The sequence below is a fragment of the Martes martes genome, assembly GCF_963455335.1.
Source record: "Martes martes genome assembly, chromosome: 11".
NCBI classification, from domain to species: Eukaryota; Metazoa; Chordata; class Mammalia; order Carnivora; family Mustelidae; genus Martes; species Martes martes.
Genome location: NC_137899.1, coordinates 67380242 through 67401751, shown reverse-complemented (window position 1 = coordinate 67401751; position 21510 = coordinate 67380242). Strand labels below are relative to the sequence as shown.

General features: G+C 45.4%; 1 protein-coding gene across 1 annotated transcript in view; it reads left to right on the top strand.

Annotated features, from left to right (window-relative positions):
* Positions 1–21510, top strand: part of AOAH (acyloxyacyl hydrolase) — a 168305-nt gene that overhangs the window by 143261 nt on the left and 3534 nt on the right. The window contains exons 16-20 of the mRNA XM_080818199.1: positions 66–238; positions 7573–7631; positions 7720–7779; positions 9053–9149; positions 14906–14982. Coding sequence (XP_080674325.1) covers positions 66–238; positions 7573–7631; positions 7720–7779; positions 9053–9149; positions 14906–14982 — 466 coding nt within the window. The remainder of the gene's footprint in view (positions 1–65; positions 239–7572; positions 7632–7719; positions 7780–9052; positions 9150–14905; positions 14983–21510) is intronic.

The window sequence follows — 21510 nt, the reverse complement described above, 5'->3', positions numbered from 1 at the left end:
GGTTAATGGATATGTATGCGTTTATCCTTATCTACTAAGATATTTTCTGTTTCTTTCACCAACAGGAAAGTTGACCCCGTCCCAGAAATGACCACTCCTGAGAAACTATACTCCAGTATCATGCAGACTCTGAAGTATCTAAATTCCCACCTGCCAAATGGCAGCCATGTTATTTTATACGGCTTACCAGATGGAACATTTCTCTGGGATAATTTGCACAACAGATATTATCCTCTCGGTATTAGTTTGAAGATACTTTTACTCCTTAACAATGTCAGTTATACATCGTTCAAATATATGTAGTTCAAACCATGTAGAAATACATCTAAAGTGCCACCACAGGGCATAGGTCAGAACTGGTGAAGGCAAGAGCCCTGAGGTACGCATCTAAAGGTCAGTATCCAAAGATGGTCAGAACCAGATCCAAAGTCAGAAAGGGCAGAAATTTTTAATGTAGAATTAGGACAAACTGAAGGGTAAGAGTTTAAATCAGGAAACTCCTTTAAGGAAAAGTGAAACCTAGAATAAGTGGATAGAGTTCAAGTCAGAGGAGGGTTTTTCCAAACCTCACCAAACTTGGTGAGTGCCCCCTGGTGGCCAGAATTCTAAGAAATTCTGTGGACCCTGGTGGCAGTTAAAATTCTACACCACACATCCTCCCATGAGCTTGCTTCCTGCTTCTGCACTCTCTTGGAGTCCTTGGCTCTGAAATGCTTCGAAGATCTCCAGAAACTTTCAGTAGCATCTCTAGCATTTGAGATTCTTTCTAAATATTGTAAAAGTAATAGTAATTCACATCAGGAAGGGCTGCCATGCTGATCCTTAAAACAATCCTGTTAATCCAATTAACAGTATTTTTGTTAATTCCATTTTATTGGTGAAAAGCCCAAGGCTCCAAATGTTGCATGACTTATTGTATGTGTAATCTGGGTGTAGTAGGGCTCTCCCTGTATTTGGGAGAGAATGTCCTTTCAAAAAATATTTAATATGCACCAGGCACTGTTCTAGGCAGTGCATAACCAAAAGTGAACACAATAATCAAAAATCCCTGCCAACATAGGCTTGTATTCCAGTAGGAGTATGCCAGAGGATGATAAGTGTCACTAGATAACTTGAGCAGGGAAGGAGTTAGGAAGTGCTGGCCTCAGGCCTGTCTGACAGGCATCTGCATTGAGGGGCCTGGGTTCCCTACCCCATGTCAACAACACATGTGCCAGTCTCATTAAAGAGGCGGCCCCTTCCCTGGAATGGCCATAGCCTCCTCCTTAGACCGATCCCTGCTAAAGTGTTCTGGAGGTCCAAGCAGTTTCTAATGAGTCAGGTGAGCAATTCAAAGGGAAAACCCTGCAACTCCTTCCTCAGTGTTCACCTTAGGGGGTGGGGGTGGCGTTCTTTTCCTTGCATTAATAACTTCGCTGTACCTTTCCAGTCTCCTCTTCTCCTCCTCCTGTAGTCTCTGCTTCAGCCAACCCCCACCACCTCCCTCAGGAAGTTCGGCCCTTCCTAACACATGAAAAGAGCAGGTTCCCTTTAACCAGTTCTCAGAGGACTATGGTGCCTTCACCAGGGGGACAACAGTAAATACCCACATTCTAGACTTCCCACCAATAAGGTGGAAGTCATTTTTCCCCTTCAATTACTGAAGGGGAAATGATAGTGATATCATTATCATCCCGGCCAAACACTGTGCACCTGAACGTTTATAGCAGCAATGTCCACAATAGCCAAACTATGGAAAGAGCCTAGATGTCCCAAGAGGAAAGCATATTCTTTCTGTTCCACAGCTTTGACTGTGACCCTTAGAAATAGTATCACGGTCACACAGAGAACATGACTCCACTCTAGGTTGCCTTAACACAGGAAGGACAGTCACATGAGCCAAGAATGTCTCTTTGAGCCATTGAGGTTGAAAATTTCAGTTCCCCCAACAAATGTTTTCAGATTCCTAGATTTCTCCCATACTAAGAAATGCTTGGGGAAGGGAAGTTAAGGACAGGACAGGAGAGATGGGCTTCCAGTTTACTCTGTCACATCAATGGGGACTGGACTTTGGGTTTTCTGACTTAAAATCCCATTTTCTTTCCATGAACTCTGGTTAGACAACTCCATACTTTCTCTCGGATATGCCACACAATTCACCTGACTCAACCACAGTAGGTAATAATGACACGGTACAATTTGGAAGGGAGGGAAAGAGGCGACTGGGGAGACTCACCAATCACTTTGCTGGATTCTCTAGGCCAGTAGTTCTCACGTCGCCCCTACTCATTATCACAACTGAAGAAGGGGTGCTACTAACATCCAGTGGGTAGAATCCAGACATGCTCCTAAACATCCTGAAATGCACAGGCCCGTCCCCCACAACAGAGACTATCAGTAGGGCCAAGGTTGAAAAACCCTGTTTTAGGCTTGGCCTTGTCCTCAAATGCCCTTTCACCAGCCACTAATCAGGCACCAGCATTTCACAGCACAAAAGAGGAAGAAGGAAAAGGTAGAATGAGTTTGTTCTAGATAAACAGACCTGGTTTGGGGGGGAAAAGAGTCCAATTAGGAACAAAGTTGAAACCATCTAAGATTTATTTAATGTTTTTAAGTTATTATTCACATCCTAAATTATCCCTGCTGCCTGGTTGCCATGGGAAATAAATTATAAATTCCTCAACAAAGCATCGGTATCCTTCCTAGACAGCCCGGGGAAGTAGGTGGGATTTACCCAGCTTCCTCATTTCTCCCTTGGCTGGCGCATAACTCACATAAGATGAGAGGCTTGAGGGGAGGGCTGCTGCCCTACATCTCAGCTCCGCTCCCGCTTCACATCCAGCCTGTGGACCTTCATTCCCATCCGACGTAGGCCAGGGTAGAACAGGTTAATGCCAGGCCAGTCTCAAGGTTTGGCTGCTCTGCCTAGGTTAGGGTAGGTCTTGTCTTAATCAGTAGCCAAACACAGAGTCTGATTCCCAGGGCACTGTGCGAAGGATCGTGTAAGCAAATAAGCAGGGTTTTCCGTTTATTTCTGTCTTTGAGCCTAGAAACATGGTGACCATGCACTTTAGACTTGACTTTAGCCACCCATTAAGGATTAAGGAAGAGGTCAGGAAGCAGAAGGAGGCAAATGGAACTCCTGGGTCAGTGATACATTTTCTGTTGCCTCAGTAGGACAGGTAGGAGCTCACCTAAAAAAAGGTTAAATGCTGCAAAGTCGCATCGGCAGGTAGTGGAGGCCCAGGGCAAGAACAGATTCCCAGCTCCCTCCTGCCAAGGAGGAGGGGGTAATAAATCCCTCCTGGCATCTCTTAGCCATGTTTGAGTTACTACCCAGTCCAAGTCTGGCTGCCAAGGACTGCAACAGCCCCACAGTCTCTACCAGTAATTAAAATTCCTAGCGAGAATGTATAGTGTTTCTGAGGAATTACCAGAAAGTAAGTCTCACACATTAGGATTCTACTTACATAGATCTTTTCAAGCTTGACCAGGGATAAGTGCTCTCAGACACAGTCTATGAGAAAGGCAAACTTTTTTTTTTAATTAACATATAATGTATTATTTGCCCTAGGGTACGGGTCTGTGAATCATCAGTCTTACACAATTCACAGTGCTTACCATAACACATACCCTCCTCAGTGTCCATTACCTAGCCATCCTATCCCTCCCTCCCCACCCCTCCACCAACTCGCAGTTTGTTTTCTGAGATTAAGGGTCTCTTATGGTTTGTCTCCCTCCCCGGTCCCATTTTCCCATTTTTCCCTCCCTTCCTGCCACGACCCCCCACCCTGCCTCTCAAATTCCTGCCATGACCCCCACCCTGCCTCTCAAATTCCTCATATCACAGAGATCATATGATAATTGTCTTTCTCTGTTGACTTATTTCGCTCAGCATAATACCCTCTAATTCTATCCATGTCCTTGCAGATGGCAAGATTTTGGTTTTTTGATGGCTGCATAGTATTCCATTATATATATATATATTCCATTATATATATTTATATGTATATTTTATATGTATATATAAAATATATATATAATATATATATTATGTATCTATTATATATCTATTATGTATCTATTATTATATATCTATTATATATCTATTATATAGCTGTTATTCCATATATATATATATATATATATATATGGAAAGAAGATGTGGTATATATACCACATCTTCTTTATCCATTCATCTGTTGATGGACATCTAGGCTCTTTCCATAGTTTGGCTATTGTGGACATTGCTGCTATAAATGTTCAGGTGCACAGAAAGTCAATCTTCCCATAAATATGTCTGAGAGACCTATTATGTGCTTTGGGGATAAAGTTGATACTAAAATGGTGTCTTTGTCCTCAAAAAAGAGAGAAAAGATAATTCACTGGGGAAAATACTGTATAGATCCTATCAGTGAAATCACCTTGTGCCATTGACATTGGCACAAGCCATGGGCATTCTGGGAACTACCTGAAGTTCCCAGAAGACTACAGTCAAAAAGTCCAGGATTGCTGCCACAAATAAGTCTGCATGTAGGCCTTCCTTGAAAGGCCTCTGCCACAGAACATCAACAACTTAATTTTTCCCCAATTACTCTTAAACTTGAAACCTAATATATTTTAAAGTACTTTGCATACTTTATGCAAATAAAGTATACCTAAAATAAGCATACCTTATTTTATTACTGGCTTGCCTCCTGTCTGAGTTCATGTGGTTTTACTAAGGCTTTATACTTTCAGATGGTATTTCATGGAGGTATGGCTGATCTTTATTGGTACTAAGCTTTTATCTGAGTTGCAATCCCACCAGCATTAAGTAAATGCCAAAGACTCTGCCCTAAAGAACTAATAAAGACTGAGACGTGAGCTGCTACTACAGCCAGTTGGGGATAAACATGCCTTCTAATCTTCAAGGGGAAATATGGCGGCCACTGGGCCAGCGCACTGGCTTCCCACTCCTTGTGCCTGTGCATGCGCATGAGCGTGCACGCACGCGCGCGCGCACACACACACACACACACTTATAGTGCCTCAGCCCTCATAATTCCAGTCCTCTTGCCCCTGTCCTAGGCAATTTTTGACCAGCTTTCTTCACCAGATTCATTTTCTGACCAGAATGTGGCAGAGACTGCTTTTTTATAGGTACGAGGTGTAGGTGAGCTCAATCTTTATACCAAAGCTCCTTGATATGCAAGAATACCATTGAAAAGTAATACCTAAAAGGAAAGCATGAATAACCAACTGACAGTACCAATAGGTGGAGAAAAGCATAAGAATTATTTTCCCTCCTCCCTTTCTTTAAACTATAAGCCCAGCTGACCTTCCACATGGCCAACTCCAGAGTCACCCTACCTTCCATAGCAGAAATCCCAGAGAGAAAGGAAACCAACTCATTATACCTTTCCCAGTTTCCTCCAACTGCAGCTAACATGCCCTTATCCTATTCAACAGACCTATCTACTCAACTAAGGATTTTTCCTATAAGAGCCTTGTCTAATTCGAGCTAGTGCCAGAAGAGCAAGAAGATGGGGGGAAAGGGACAGGAATGGAGAGAAGGCTCAGAAGGAGGACACACCTTGTGGTCTCATCCTAAGTGTGCTGGGACCTCAGCAGTAGGACAGCAAGGAGAGAGGAGTAAGCCAGGATAGACAAGGCTATGTCTAGACTTAGCCCCTAGATGGGAGCCCGCAGATGAATCCCCAGCATCCCGTAACAGGACAAACTCTGGTCCCTCCGGATAGCAGAGCAATCCAGCCTTGCTGGTGGGAAGGGAGAGGGTGCAAGAGTGTTCCTTATAGTCAGGCCTTGGGTGACACCACACACAGGTTAAAAAGACTTCAGCCACTGGGCAAGGGAAAAAGAGAGAGAGGCCAGTTCTCAGGGAGAGGGGAGTCATCAGGGCCAAGCATGTCAACAGGGCTCCAGCCAAGCTACCTAAGGTTAATTACAAGGCTGCAACCCAACAACAACAAACACAACAAAACAAGATGGCAGAGGGAAAGCTGCAGCTCAGGGGCAGTGCCAACAGAGGCAAGAGCCATGTCATCGGAACACAGGATGGAGGATGGGAGTGCAGGTAGGGGGTCTTAGTCACTGCAGCTGGCTAGGCTGAGACAGACGGGGACACATACAGAAAGGTAAATTACAAAACACACACACACACACACACACACACACACACACACATATGCACATATACAAGAGAGGGAAAGAAGCCCCAGTGGTGGAAAGCAGGATCTTCGAGAAAGATGAGAGCTCAAGGCTCTATGTTGAGCATAAAATGAAAGCAAAGACAGAAGCCAGTGGCTTGGGATTCATCCAACACACAAAGAGGCAGACACCTTTGAGAACAGAGGAGGCCTGGTGTGTCATTGTGACTTTAATGGCGATAATAACCCTGTGGTTTTCCAGGCTTGGGATCCACTCACCCACACAGAGAGAGAATACATATTTCCTCCATGACAAGAAAATTGAATCTATCTTTCAGTCTAACTGATCTGAGGTATAAGTGAAAAATAAGACTGTGTTCTATCACCTTCAATCTTTCCTTTCACTCCGAGATAGGTCCTATTATTTTCCTTTATTTTTTCAAGTGTGAGAGAAGTGTTAATGGATAAGACATCAGTAATTCACCCCTGAGATTTGGGAGCGCCTGGGTTTTGTATCTCAGCCACACCATGAAAGTCAAATCGCCCCCAGGGGTAGATAGGCTGGGAGGTGAGGGAAGTGGGAAGGTGTGTGAAAAGAGAGAGGAAATAACCCCCACAGATTCTGGGTCTACAACTGATGTTTGGAAATACTCTGGATGAACTCACATATGGCACTTAACACTTCTATTCTTTTTTTTTTTTCAAGTTTTATTTTATTTTTGTAGTCATCTCTATGCCCCACGTTGGGCTCAAACTCACAACCCTGAGATCAAGAGTGGCGAGCTCTTCCAGCTGTGCAAGCTGGGTGCCCCCACCTTTATTCTTATGTACCTCTTAACCTGAACCAAAAAATAAATTAGAGCTAGCAGTTAGGGCCCAAATAAGATATGCACCGGGCTGTGAAGGGATAGGACGTGTTGTCCTCTCCCATCCAACAGCCACCCATGCACTTTTGGAGGCTTTCAGTCTACCAAACATCAGGAAAGTGCATGGTCAGAACTTCAGACACCCAGAATGTCCCAGCAGGTCCTCATCATGGGATAACTGGGCAGATCTGAGTGTTACATAAAGTCACAAAGGAGGGTTTGGCCAACGACCACCTTGAATGCTCTTCATACCCCGTAGGAACTTGGCATCTCATACCATTGCCAGGACAAAGCCACTGCTCTGCAAGCCCTTCGTTAGTGGTGTTCCAGTCTGTATGGGACTTTTGTATCCTTCTATCTGGGGTCCAGATAGGGGCAGAAGCTCTTAGGGCCCCTCCCCAGCTCAGTCTGATTTCTAGGGCACTCAGGCCTTCTTCAAGAGGAATAGCTGAATGAAAACTCAGGGCAGGTCCCTGGAAGTGCCACCCTTCTCAGGAAAGGCAGGGTCACCCACAAGTGTCCCTAGTTGGCTGCTAGATCTGAACAAGTACAACATACCAGTTCTTTGTGTCTTCCAGGCCAGCTCAATAAGGATGTGACCTATGCACATTTCTACTCCTTCCTGAACTGTCTCCAGGTGAGCCCACAATGACTTGTTCCAAGGCCGCATTCCCTGCTACTGGCCTGGTTCCTCTGTAATCAAAGCGGTGTTTTCTTGCTCTCAGGTCAGCCCCTGCCGCAGCTGGATGTCCTCCAACAAGACGCTCCGGACTCTCACTTCAGAGGTGGGACTATAACAGCTCCTCTGATACCATTCTTAGTCGTTCTTTCCCGTGCTTACTGCAGCATTTCCACTGCGGAGGGGATCTCGGCAGGGCAATGGCCTCCAAGCTGATGAATAAAAACATCCAACTGCCAGTGTGTTTGAGAAGCCAAGAGCGTCTCTTTCTGCCATGCTCTGGGTCTGTGGCTCAGGCTGTCTCTCAGTCCCTGTCTCTCTGGTGTGCCTTTCTCTCTTGTACACACACACATATGGACACACGTATACCCTGTTTAAAGCTGGTCCTAGGCATATTTGTAGACAGAGGAATGAGCAAGATTAGGCACACAGATGACCGGTATTTCCCCCAAGGTACATGAGGACCAGGTGCTCTGTAACCTTCCTCTCTTCTCTGAGGGGATCCATGGTCCATGTACTTATTTCATGGATGGTGGGTAATCTCTTTGTAAGAGACTTACTGATTTTTTTTTTTTTTTTACAGAAGAGATATATTTCAATTAAAAAAAAAAACTTACGGAATATAAAAAACCTGAGACACAAAGAATAATAACAAAAATTACCACAAATCCCATCACCCAAGTCAATCTGTATGTATGTCTTCCCAATATTACTTTCATAGATATTTGGGGGATTTTTGCCTACACAGTATCAGAGTAGACATATTGTTTTGTGCCTTCCGATGTTCATAAGTGATTCCTCCACATCATGATTTTGTAATCATTTTAAGCATACAGCATATGAATGTACCATGATTTATTTCACCACTTAGTGTTGGACAGATAGGTTGTTTCCAGTTCTTCATGATGAAAAATAACACTACGATGAACCTGTGTGTGCGCAGATCTACATTTCTTTCTATACTGTGTCTATTTCCTTTAGACACATTCTTAGAAAAATTATTGAGTCAAAGGCCATGCCACGTTTAAGGGTTTGATCCCATTTCCAAATTGCTCTCTAGAAAGGCAAAACAAATTGACATTCTCAGTCACCTCTCCCATGGCAATATTCTATATTATCATGATTATCCATCTTTTATTGCCAATCCCATGGGAAAGAAGGGGTATCTTATTTCTTTAATTTTCACTGATTGATTCCTAATGAACGTTAACAGTTTTGTATGTTCATTAGCTGTTTGTGCATGACTAGAATTTCACAGGCAGCATCCCTCCGCTGATGGCTCCAAGAGAGGGTGGGGACTATCCATTTCTTTGTTCTGCCTGAATTGTCTCACTAAAATCTAGGTTTCATGGAATTCTCCCTGTTTCTTTTGTATTCAGAGAGCAAAACAACTCTCCAATACACTGAAAAAAATTGCAGCCAGCCAGAAATTTACGAACTTCGATCTTCTCTACGTGGATTTTGACTTCCAAGAAGGTAAGTTTTGCTTGGAGTCAGTACTGACACAAGACAGAAGTAGCCACCACGGTTTAGAGCCTGACTGAGCAAAACCTTTATAAGCCAACGGGTAGTGGATTGGGCAGCGTGATTCCCACACATTCGGACACACAGCTCCGAGTACTGAAGAAAGATCGAGTGTGAGGCCCTTTCAGGGAGGAGGGAAGCTTACCATCACCTCATTACACCATCAATTTGGAATCCCTGAAGCCACAGAGCCAATGACCAGTTGGAGGTAGCTCTGGGCCGGGAGCCAGCAGATCAATGGAATCACCTAGATCATTCTTGCCAGTTCACCAATGCTCTACTTACCTGTGGGCTAAAGATGAGTGTGGCAGGAATGAGGGATAAGGCAGTGCCTCCCCTGTGTGGACACGGAACTCAGCGGCAGTGTAGATTCCCAGCCCCCACACATGATGTGACTTATCAGAGCCTTTAAGGAAGGGATCTTGGATTGGCCGGTGGCAAAGTGTGTCCACTCTCCCAGCTTTCTGGAAGGAACACCGCTCTTTCTTTTCTAGCATTCTGTCAGAATATGGGGGTCATTGAGGAGTGGCCACACAAAAATGGGTGCGATTATCAAAGCTACTGATTTATCCTTTAGGTCTTAACTCTGGAAAATTGTTATTTATTGACTTTAATCCTCCCAGCCTCATTTTCATGGCTAAGCACTTGTTATACAAGAGAAAAGCCTCCTGTTGATTGACTGCCAGCTGAGATGATGCTAATGGAAAGCTTTACAGTGTATGCAAATGATGGAAGAGGTCTCATCCAGAGTTTATCATCGCTCTCTCCCTGCCACCAACATCCCCAGCCCCAGCAGCTGGAATGAAGCAGATGGCCATCATGAATTATCAAATTTTACATTAGCTGACACGTATTGCATTGCATACCCTCGTACTTCAATCCTGAACAGCCTTTCAACAGGACTGATCTCCCTTAACTAGATTTCCTGCCTAGGTGATACATAATTGTCTCCTGAGGAGAGACGTTTTGATAAATAACCTCTCATTAAAATGCAGAGCTAAAGACTCATTAATGAATTCCTGGTGTAAACAAATGCACCACCAAGTGATCTTTGATGATCATCAACCTTGAATATAGATAAAGTTATTAAAAATATAATAAAGTCGAACATTCACATGGGACTTTTCCTTTTCCGAAGTAAACCCTAGCTCTGTCGTTTATTGTCTCTGGGAATGAGGCAATTCCCTGAACATGTCTAAACGCTCCTTTCCAAACCTGGAAATGGGGCTACCATATCTACATAACAAATCTTTGTGATGACTATATGGAAAAAATGTATAATTCTCCTAAATGCTCTGCCTGGTTCGTAGCGGGTGCCTGGAAGGAGTAAGGTCCCCTCACACCCTTGCTGCTCAACATGTGGCTTAGGGCAGGCAGCGTCCCTCCGACCTGGCGGCGTTATAAATGCAGACCCCAGGCTCCACCCCTAATTAGGGCCTACCTAATTGGAATTTGCATTTTAACATAATCCACATATGACCCATATGCACGTTACAATATTTAATAAATGGGGCTCTGTAATGCTTCAAGGTTAAGGATTTAGTCATCTGATTTTTACTAAGTCTTACCATGTTCTGTGTAGGTACTGGGAATATCGCCATCAGAAAAACAAAACAGCCCTTATCCTCGCGAAGGATAGGGGGAGAAGAGGTTTACCCTTGACCCAGTGCTACCCACTTCCCACTGATGACCTCACAGGCATGAAGCAAAGGCTCACCGGCCCCTTCTTGTCCTTACAGCAATAGTAAATGCAGGATGAAAGCTAAAAGTTCAGTGAAATGGAACATTCTAAACCCAATGGCAGTGGGTCATCTTACTGAGAAGCCTCCTCCATATTTGTCCTTACTTGGCAACAATCATCAGCAGTTCAGGGACTTTCCTGAGAGACATTTATTAAAAATAAAACCTGAAGATCCAGGTTCATAGAGGGCCTTCTTTGCCTTCTCCATATGATGTTAGGGGCACTGCTCCAGGGAAGACACCCAGGCCCAGCAGGAGGGAGCCTACAGGCAAAGGAGGTGGCGGCCCATGATCTGCCCCCCTTGAACAGCCAATACAGAGGAGGGCTTATTCACTCCCAGATCCAGCTCTGTGGGTAACCGCCATGCCTGCGAAGCACCCGACCCCAGAAATCATGGAGCTACAATTTGCTATTGTAGAAAGAGCCCTGCATTTGGCACCAGAGCGAAATGTGCCCCATCCCAGCTCAGACACAGAGTGACTGCATAACCTTGAGTAGTTAAATAATCACTCTGCTTTGCTCTCTTTTGTGTAGGATAACAATAACTAAGCCAGGGAGCAGGTGCAGGGCGGCGGGGGGTAAACCCCAGGGCTATGTGAGGATTGAAACAACACTGCAATGTAGTGAGAACCCTGTTAATTGACGTCCTCCCACCACTGCTGTCATCTGTGTGTGCTCTACTACGTTCTTCTAGGGCTTATCATAGAAGAATAAATGTTGATTCTCTTCCAATGTCGAACCCACCTCCCATCACCAATCATACCTGTGGATGACTTTGAGTCCCCTAAAGGAAGCCATGTGGAAATGTATCTCATTTGCACTATGGTCTTACGTTACCAGGCGTAAAAACCGCATAGCCACTTAAGGAACCTGCAGTCTTTTTTTTTTTTTTTTTTTTAAGATTTTTATTTTTTTATTTGTCAGAGAGAGAGAGAAGCAGAACACAAGCAGGGGGAGCGGCAGGCAGAAGGAGAAGCAGACTCTCCACTGAGCAAGGAGCTCCATGCGGGGCTTGATCCCAGGACCCTGGGATCATGAGCTGAGCCAAAGCAGATGCTTAACCCGCTGAACCACCCAGTCACCCCTGAAACCTGCAGTCTTCAGGTCACATGGAAATCTCCCCTCTCATTTCACTGCTGTATTTAAGCTGACGACTGCCTCACAAACATCCCCATTTTTCATAGCAAATGGCCAGTTCCACCCCCTGTGACCGAGCAAACTGCCGCTGAGGGCTGCTGTCCCTTGAGGGTAGGCATGAGCCTATCTGTTCTCCACTCTGACAGTGTCAGTCCCACAGTGAGGGGCTGTTGCTCATCTCCAAAGACTTTTTTGTCTCTTGCTGACTCATCCTCTAACTGGTTATGAGCTAAACAGAGCCAGCAATCTTTCCTCCCTTCAGGAAACCCCAGCTGGAGCAGGTGTTATCCTTTTTTCTTTGTCTGTACCGCACCTCGCAAACAGAGGAAGGAAAATGCCACTTGGCTGACAAGGCCATTTTTACACTGACAGTTTAAATATACCAGCTGCCCTCAGTTTCCAAGACAACTCAATTGGAGTAAACTTGGTTCTTAGTTCTCCCCACGTGTTTGTTTGTAAAACAGCCAATGACTTCCTGGTGCTGACCGGAATTCAGATTTCTTATTTTAAGTATCTACTAGTGTTGCCGTTCATCCAGGAGCTTCCAAGTGCTTATGACTCTTCTTCAGTGGCTTCTGTTGAAAAGCTGGACATTCGCAGAGCTGCCTTGACTTTACAGATACAGAAAATACGTTATGCATCAAATCCCAAGAGATCATTCGTGATTATTCAAGAAGTTTAATTCAGGTCTTCAGAAGAAACAGGAATTCATTTACCTATTTTTTTAAAGATTTTTATTCATTTATTTGACAGAGAGATAGAGAGCATAAGTAGGCAGAGAGAGAGGGAGAAGCAGGCTCTCTGCTCAGCAGGGAGCCCAATGCAGGACTTGATCCCAGGACCCTAGGATCATGACCTGAGCTGAAGGCAGCTGCTTAACTGACTGAGGCACCCAGGCGCCCCATTTACCTATTTTTAATTGTGGTCCCAGGCAGGAAGAAAACAGACCAACTTACCATACTGCCCCTGCTTGGATCTCCTCCTCTAAAATCAGTCAGAGGGCGCCTGGGTGGCTCAGTCAGTTAAGCGTCTGTCTTTGGCTCAGGTCACAGTCCCAGAGTCCTGGGATCAAGTCCCATGTGGGGCTCCCTGCTCAGGGGCGAGTCTGATTCTCCCTCTGCCTCTGCCCCTCCTCCTCCCTCAATGCTCTCTCTTTCTCTCTCAAATAAATAAATAAAATCTTTTTTAAAGTTAAATAAATAAAATCAATCAGAGAAGAAATAGAGATCACTGGTATTGCATTTATTCTAAGAAAGCAAAATTTCCCCCTGAGATCAACAAATATAAAAGGGTCACTCTGTCTAGCACTGGTCACAGTACAGATATAATAAAACCTTACACTCTTGCCTGTGAGTTTCTGATTCTCCCTTTAAGTGTTATAATACTGATGTCTGCAGATTTGCAATGATGGGTAACCCTCACAGACACAATAATCATGTTGGAAAATGATGTTTTTCACTCTGAATAGACTGATTGTAGCCTTGGTAACCTGCGGCATTTCTTTTAATGCCTGTTGGATTATTCTCTACGATAAGCCAGTTCTTCTAAAGACTGGACTCCTTTATAGTGAGGAGGGATAGGGACTTGTGCAGCAGTTTCATGTCATGCAACATGTTTCCTGGCAGGAAGGAATATGTTATCACTGACTCCCAATAACAGCCAGACGCAAAATATGGAGGAGTGGGTCGGTGGTGGCCATTTTGCAGGAGAAGAAGCCAATAGGAATTGGTGATCCTGTGTGTAGGACTTCAGATCACCAGCAGGATTTTTTTTTTTTTCTGAGCTCTGGGAAGGGCAGCAGTATTTGCAGCCCCTCAGGGAACAGGGATTGGGTAGCAAGCAGGGGTAGCATGCTGTGATAGTAGGGCTAATTACAAAAGCAGCATGGTGCTGATTCAGCTCTGGGACAGCCTTCACTTACACAATCAAAGTTTCTGGTAGAATTTCCATTCCTTCCTTTGGGGTGTGATGGGGGGAACCAAGGGAGCACAAATTCCTGCTCTTGAGTCTTCATGGGGTGAAGAGGGAAGAGCTAGAAAAATTGCAGCCATGCCTGCTCCCCTCTCTGAGCGCCAAGGAAGTGAGGGCAGGGGTGACGCTGGGAGCAGCCAGCTTCAAACTCTCTCTCTGGAGGCTCTCTAGGGATTTCGAAATTTCCTTGAGGAGTTCTTCCTGACCGTATAATATTACAGTAGAGAGTTCCTGGTGCCGTTGCCTTGGAGCATCTGACAGTCTTGGTCTCCTTCTCCTGTTTGAAGGGCAGTTTTATTGCTTTTCGACACTTTGGGGCTCACAGTATTTCCTCGGTAGCCATACTCACTCTAAATGTGATGTTGAGATCATTTCATGTAATTATATTTCTGAGAAACTGTATGATTTTTAATGGTGACGGCTTGACATATGCAGGCAGTATCTGGGAACGGCAGCCCACCTAAAGAGATGTTAACAAAATGTTTAATTTTCCCCCTTCTCTTGCGATACTCTCCCACGGAGAAGTGAGATGAATTTACACTGGTGTTCAATATTTCAGAGCTCACCTTTTCCCACCGCCCTCCTCCCTGCACAAACCACATTCACCCAACACCCTCATACATTTTCTTCCTGAGTTAGAAAATTTTAAAAGAGAGAGAGAGAGAGACCATACAATGGGAAGGTCATTTCTGTTGAGAAAGCCTCCCCGAGATAATAGCCCAGAGCAGCCACGACTGAGTAAGCATCAGCCAGGCAGGCTGTGGGAAGCTCTGACATTTTCCATGTGGTCCTTGCTCTCCGGTACTGACCGTCATTAGAGAAGCGGGTCGCTAACCCTCTGGTTGTGTGTGCCCTGCAGTCACAGAGGAGTGGCGGAAGCAAGGCGGGCAGCCCTGGCAGCTCATTGAACCGGTCGATGGATTCCACCCCAATGAGGTAAGTGCGGTCACATGGCAGTTGCTGAAGGCTATTAGGTTCCTTGTAAAATATAGTCAGGTGTCCATATGTTTGTCTTTATGCCCTTTTATTCCAGAAAGATGTACTCACATGTCAAAGATAGACGATTCAATTAAAACAAACTGAAAATCAGAATAAAAGGCAAGTGAGATCAAAATGATGCCTGGCTTCCTGCATTTCCTATCATGTGTACGGGCCAGTCCTGACAGACTGCCAGCGAGAGCCTACAACAGCGGCTCTGTTTTCTAGGGGCTGATGTAAAAAGGGGCATACGTCATGGCCGCCATAAAAAAAATAATAATAAAAAATCAAATACTCAAAAAAAAAAATCACAAGGATTCCTGGAAGCGAGACCTATGAGAAATTTCTTCTATGGCTCTTTCCAGAAAGGACACTGGATAAGAGAAAAACAGTGTCCATAGCAGTATCCTGCAGTAAGAGCTGTTTCTTAACTAAGATTCCAAGGTTCAGTTCTGAAAAGTAGTTCTAATCTGGCCTCCTCACAGAGCTAGGGGAGCTGGTGCGTGGGACTCTGTCCCTTCCAATGCTCACCCCACTCATTATCCCAACTTCAACCAGAGAAGCTCTGCTTTTATCTGTCATACATACTGGACCTGCTTGTGATATTTCTTCATTTAAGAAGGAAAGAAGGAAGGAAGGAAGGAAGGAAGAAAGAAGTAAGTATGGGAATAGTCCTGCCACTTTTCAAATTTTGAAAAGCTGGCAATCCTTTGCAACTCTAGCCTTTCTCGCCTAATTTTGGTAAGGATGGCGTGGCCCTGACAAGGGTCTAAACCAGAGAAGCAGTCCTGGTGTGCTCTCCCAGTGGCCTTGGTCTCAGTGGTCAGCCAGGCCACAGGGAGGTCTGACCATCCCCTGGGGAGCCTGAATGGAATGGCAGCCCACCTTCCTTCAAGCTGCAGGCTCGCTGAGTGCCCAGGCAGGGCTAAGAACTGTCTCAGAGGAAACAAAAGAGAGTGCCACTCTGTCTACAAATGAATAAACAGTGGAGTCCCATAAATGCTGGGTAAATTGGAAGTGAGCATCAAATGCCCATTTCCCACTTTAAACAACTGAAAAAATAAATCTAGGTAATGTACCTCAGAATATCTAACTTCCCTGTGTATCGTATGGATGAGCTGATCCAACAGAATTATTGGCTTGAAGCTGGTTAAATATTAGAGTCTTCTCCCCATAGAATGATGACTTTTGTCTTAGGATGATTTTTAATATGGAGACCTTCTTTCTAGCAATAATTAGGCAGTGGTTCTTGTCATTCCTGCATATCACAGAGTTTTACTTTTCTCATTCTAGAGAGAATTGTGGATATGAAGAAATGTCAGAGAAGGAGTTAATTAGGAACAAACTAAAAAGGAGAGGGTCAAAAATGGCTTTATTTTTATCCTTTGGGACATACTTGTCCAATCCATCAAAAGACCATCCTGTCCCTGACACTTAAAATAATATTAGGGTTCAAAGTCTGTCACATTAGGGCTCTATCTTGCACTGAAACAGCTTTGCCTATAACCGATCATTTAGAACAGGGTCAAAAGCTGAAACCGGGGTGGAGGTGGGAGGCGTGGCACCAGGCTTGCTCAGTCGGATAGAAGATGCGACTCTTGATCTTAAGGTCATGAGTTCAAGTCCCACTTAGGGCATAGAGCCTACTTTTAATTAATTAGTTAATTAATTAACTTTTCTGTCTTTTAATTTTAATTAATTAATTAATTAACTAAAAATTAAAAAGCAGAAAATCAGTGTGTGCCATAATCATACATTACTCCTGAGAGATTTGTTCCCGTGCTGGTCGTCCATGATGGCATGCTGAAGCCACATCCAAAGTGAGTGATGGTGGGTAGCCATACATAAAACCTACCTGTTTATCATATATTGAGCCAAAGAGTCCAGACTGCAACTTGCCATGCAAAAATGTTTAATGAGTGTCTAACACAGTGAGAATTCAAGAGTGAACAGGAAGCTGCCCCTGCCATCTAAGGAGATGGTAGTCTAGAGGGGAAGAATGACAAGTGAACAGGCAATTAAATACAGTGTGGTCGACACCTCCAGTCGCGTGAGCACCAGGCTATGGGAGCATTCTGCGGGGTGGGATGGGAGAGAGCAGGGTTTGGAAAAGTTTTCAGAGGAGCTCACTCGGAACTAAGAGCAGGAGCTAGTCAGGTACAGGGGAAGAGGGAGGGGCTGCACAAAGTGTTCTGATCGGAGCAAACTGCATGGGCCAAGACCTGCATGCAAATAAAATAAATAAATCAAAAAAGCCAGCAGGGCATGTTGGAGGAAATGAAAGTGCTGCAGTATGGTTGGGTCATAGAGTACGGGCGTGGGGTTGAGAGAGAGCAACAAAGCATACTTACTCAGGGACCAGATCACATAAAGTCTGTAGGGGGTTTGACCTTTTTCCTGTGGGAAAGGAGGAGCCACTGAAGGTTTTCACGCAAGAAAGAAAAATAACCAGACTTGTGGTAGCAACTGGAGAATAGTGTGGTGGGGCCCATCCTAGAGACAGGGAGACGGTCTGGAGGGTGCTTCTGCGTGTGCGAGGTGGTGGCCCAGGGGAGTGGGGAGAGAGAGAAAGGTGCGCATTGGGTAGATTCCCGCAGTTGAATCAACAGAACATGGCCGTTTACTGGATGTGAGCATGAAAGAGAACGAGATGCTAAGCATGACGTGGGAAACTGGAGAGATGATTCTGTTGCTCGCTGAGGTGAAGAACACAGAGCAGGGTGGTTTGAGGAGGAGTTCGGCGCGCTTTGGATTAAAGGAGCCTGCAGGACATCCAAAATGGGGGTGTCGTTTTAGCAGAGAATATACAACCTCAGAGCTCAGGAAGGGGTCTAGGCGGAAGCTACAGATGTGAGGCCCTGAGCACATTGTGACTTAAAGCCTTGAAGAGGAGCCTCTTGGCCTACCCGCAAGATCCCTTCCGGATGATGCCCCTTACAGCAGAGGCAGTACTGATGGCTCCTTTTAGAACCTTGGGTTATTATTAAAAAACTAATAAAACTGCCACACATGTGTATGCACACACACACACACACACACACACAAGCAAATGATCCACAAAATATAGGGAGCTATGGGAGTCCACGTCTTTTCCATCTTAAACGATCCAGACGGGCAACGTTGGTCTAAGGGCCTCACGTTAATGGCATGGACATAAACCAACCAAAGGAGTAGACTCCGGCCATATTCACATGCCCGCCCACCAATTCCTGTACATCTCAGCAAAAACAGTTGGTTTGGCCCGTAACCACCGAGGGAGCAGACTTTTTCCTATTGGCCCATTTTTTTTTTCTAAAACCCTACAAGAGAAGTACTAGAAGTATTGATTCATTTGCTCCAATTTTCTTAGGTAGGCAAGTTTAATTAAGTATAAACATGAGTTGTGTTGAACAGTTCAAATTTATGATTGATACATTAAAATATTTTGAGCAAATTGTATTGACCATCTAAATCCTTTGCTTATATTTTAATGGAAAATAACCAGGCAACTGGTGTTACCTTTTCATCTCACTGCCCAAATGTTGAACCAGAATTTTAAGAAATATCTTCTTCAATAGGAGGGGGGAAAGTAGGTTATAATGCCGGACTTGACAGTTGATGGGATTTGGAGGGTGGGAAGGAGATGACTCACAGGACTGGGCATCTGGATGAACAGAAGTGAAAAATACCAAGGCAAGGAACCCCGAAGAGGAAGGGGGCAGATCTGAGCATTCTGAATTTGGGGTGCTTGCACAATATCCAGATGGAAATGTCTAAATCACCTTTGGATCAAATTGATGGGTTCTGATCTCAGGACAGGGGCCTGGCCTGGAGACACAAGTTTGGAAATCATCAGTATCTATTTGAGAACTAGAGACACTTGTAGGGTTGAGACTGGCCCACGGGCTTAACTTGTGACCGTGGCCCATCACAGAAGGACCCACTAGAGGGGAGATCCAGGAGACCATTTGACACCTCCAGTAAGAGCAGGTATAGTAGAGAGGGGAGAATAGCTGACTGAGAAACCGCTGATCAAATGCAGAGAAAGTTCGACCTGTAAAAGAAATAATATGGCCAAGACCCAAGACCTAGATCTGTGGCCTGTGGAAGCCACAGAAGTTCTACTATTTAAAAACATTTAAAAATCTGTGCAAAGCTAAGTCTCTGAATTGGTACTTAAAAGACCTCTGGGCCTAGAGTCAGACAACAGTAAACAGAAAATATTGGAAGAGCCACAGACATACATCAAGTCCAGTGTCCTTGGCTACTCGGAGACCACTCAGCTAACCATCCCTGACACCTCCTGCTTTAGCAGCTCTGCCCCACAGAACTCTGCAAGACCACCTCCTCTCCTCTCACGATGCCAGTAGCAGCTCCAACCAGCCTCCTAAAACTCTTCCCACAAGCAATAAATTTTCCAGGACATTAACTCCCCTCCTTTCTCTTGAACCCTGAACCTTGTGCATCGCTGGAAGCAGACATAAGATACTAATCAGTGGATTGGTTTTAAATTGTATTTATATCTTTGGCTTTAATGTTTATTATGTATATAATTGGTTATTAAATGTTAAAGCCTCCAGGTCTTTGTTTATCTCAGCATGTAAGCCCCTGGGAACCCAAAGTCCTGAGGGGACTTGTGGAGTCCCTCAAAGAAGGAAATGATGCTGGCAGTGGGGAGGGTGGAGAGGAGGGTCTCCTGGGCCAGGGAACCCTCAGACATTTTGGGCTGGCCCTGCCCGTGCATCAGGGACTCTCTCTGTTCAGTTTGCTTCAGACATAAAGCCAGCTAGCAACAGTGGCTCTGGAATGACACACTGAGTCAGCACAGAGAGGGCAGAGCTGGGAATTTCCATTTTCCCATAGACGTAAATGTTTAAATACATCTTACACCACTGACATGTTGTTGCTTTACAAATTTAAGATTAATTGGGACAGGAATGCCTGGATGGCTCAGTCCGTTGAGCGTCTGACTCTTGATTTCAGCTCAGGTTGTGATCTCAGGGTCCTGGGATGGAGCTGAACGTCAGGTTCTGCCCTGGGCATGAAGCCTGCTTAAGATTCTCTCTCTCCCTCTCCCCCTCCCCTGTTTGCTCTCTCTCTCTCTCACTCTCTCTCAATAAAAATAAAATTAAATTAATTGGGTCCAATAGACGATGTTTCTGGGCAGATTAAGAGCCCAGGGAAGCAGGGCCATGCCTTCCCTGTGGTAAGGGCTTCCCTGCAGGCGTTTAAAAGCAGTCTTACCAAGATAGCCCAGAAATGTTCTTCCTACAGGAAAAATAAATTCAGAGTGTATTTTTAACTTTGGTCTCATAAAACCGAAGAGTTAAATTTAGCAAGGGTTCAACTTTAAAGGGATCAGGGATGATAAGTTTTTGGTGAAACCTATGCAATCTTGCTTTGAATTGCATTTATTATTTTTTTAATATTATAAAAAGGTAGTTACTGTTCAGGGTTTGATTTTATAGTTGTCTTACTAATGAGTTCTATTTTTGTAGCAACATATATAAAATTAGTTTATCAAGTAGGAATGCGAAGGGATCCTGGATCGCGTCCAGCTGTGAGCCCCGCTGGGCCTCTGTGGTATGCAGGTGTGTCTCAGGAATGTGCGGGGTGGACCCAACGGCCTGTGTTCACGGGGAGGACCAGACGCTCTCCTGGAGAGGAGCTCGGCGTCAGTCCAAATACAGTTAAGAGAAGAAGCCTGGCTCCGTTTAAAAACTGTCATCAGAAGGGAGAGAGAGTCTAGAAGGCCTACGGTGGCTCTTCCCAGAAACTGCGCCAGGTTCCCACCCTCCCCTTCCCCTCTCCGGGAACTCTTGCCTCCATCCCAGGGGATTCTAGGGCCGCACATCAACCCTGAAAGATCTGTTTGGCCAGACCCACCTAGGTCAACGGCGGGGTAAGTCCCCCTGCTTTGTTGCCCCTTCTGGGAGAATTTCGAAGAGGAGCCTTCAGAGTGGACCGGGGACCCCCACGTGGAATGGGCACCGTGAGCTTCTGAGCAGCAGCAGGGCCTGCAGGCGGACGGGTGGGGGTGGCCGTATCCCACAGAAGCTCTGGGGCTGCAGGAGCGCCTGCGAAAACGCAGCAGGGCTCCTCAGAGGGTAACCGGAGGGTGCCGCCCCACCTGTTGGACTTGGCAGTGGGGTCTGCACGGCCCGCAGCCAGGGCTGCCAGAGCTCGCACACCGCGTGACCCGCAAAGGGAGAGACACTTACGGGCCTGACTGCGTTAACCAGGAAGTCCCCCTGAACCAGAACCTCGTCTTCGCCAGCACCGCGCTGGGCGGGAGGTCACCCGCGCACCTGCGTGGGAGGCAGCCAGCCCCGCAGCTTCAGAATCCCCTCCGGGTGCTCCGGCTCTGCTCCCTGTCCTGAGGACGGACGCCAGGGAGGTGGGTGACCAGAGTCTCCGCCGGCGAGCCGAAGGAACTCGCCCGCCTCTGATGGAATACCGCGCCCTGAATAAAAACCGTGATACAGCTCTACCTTGAGTGACACAGAA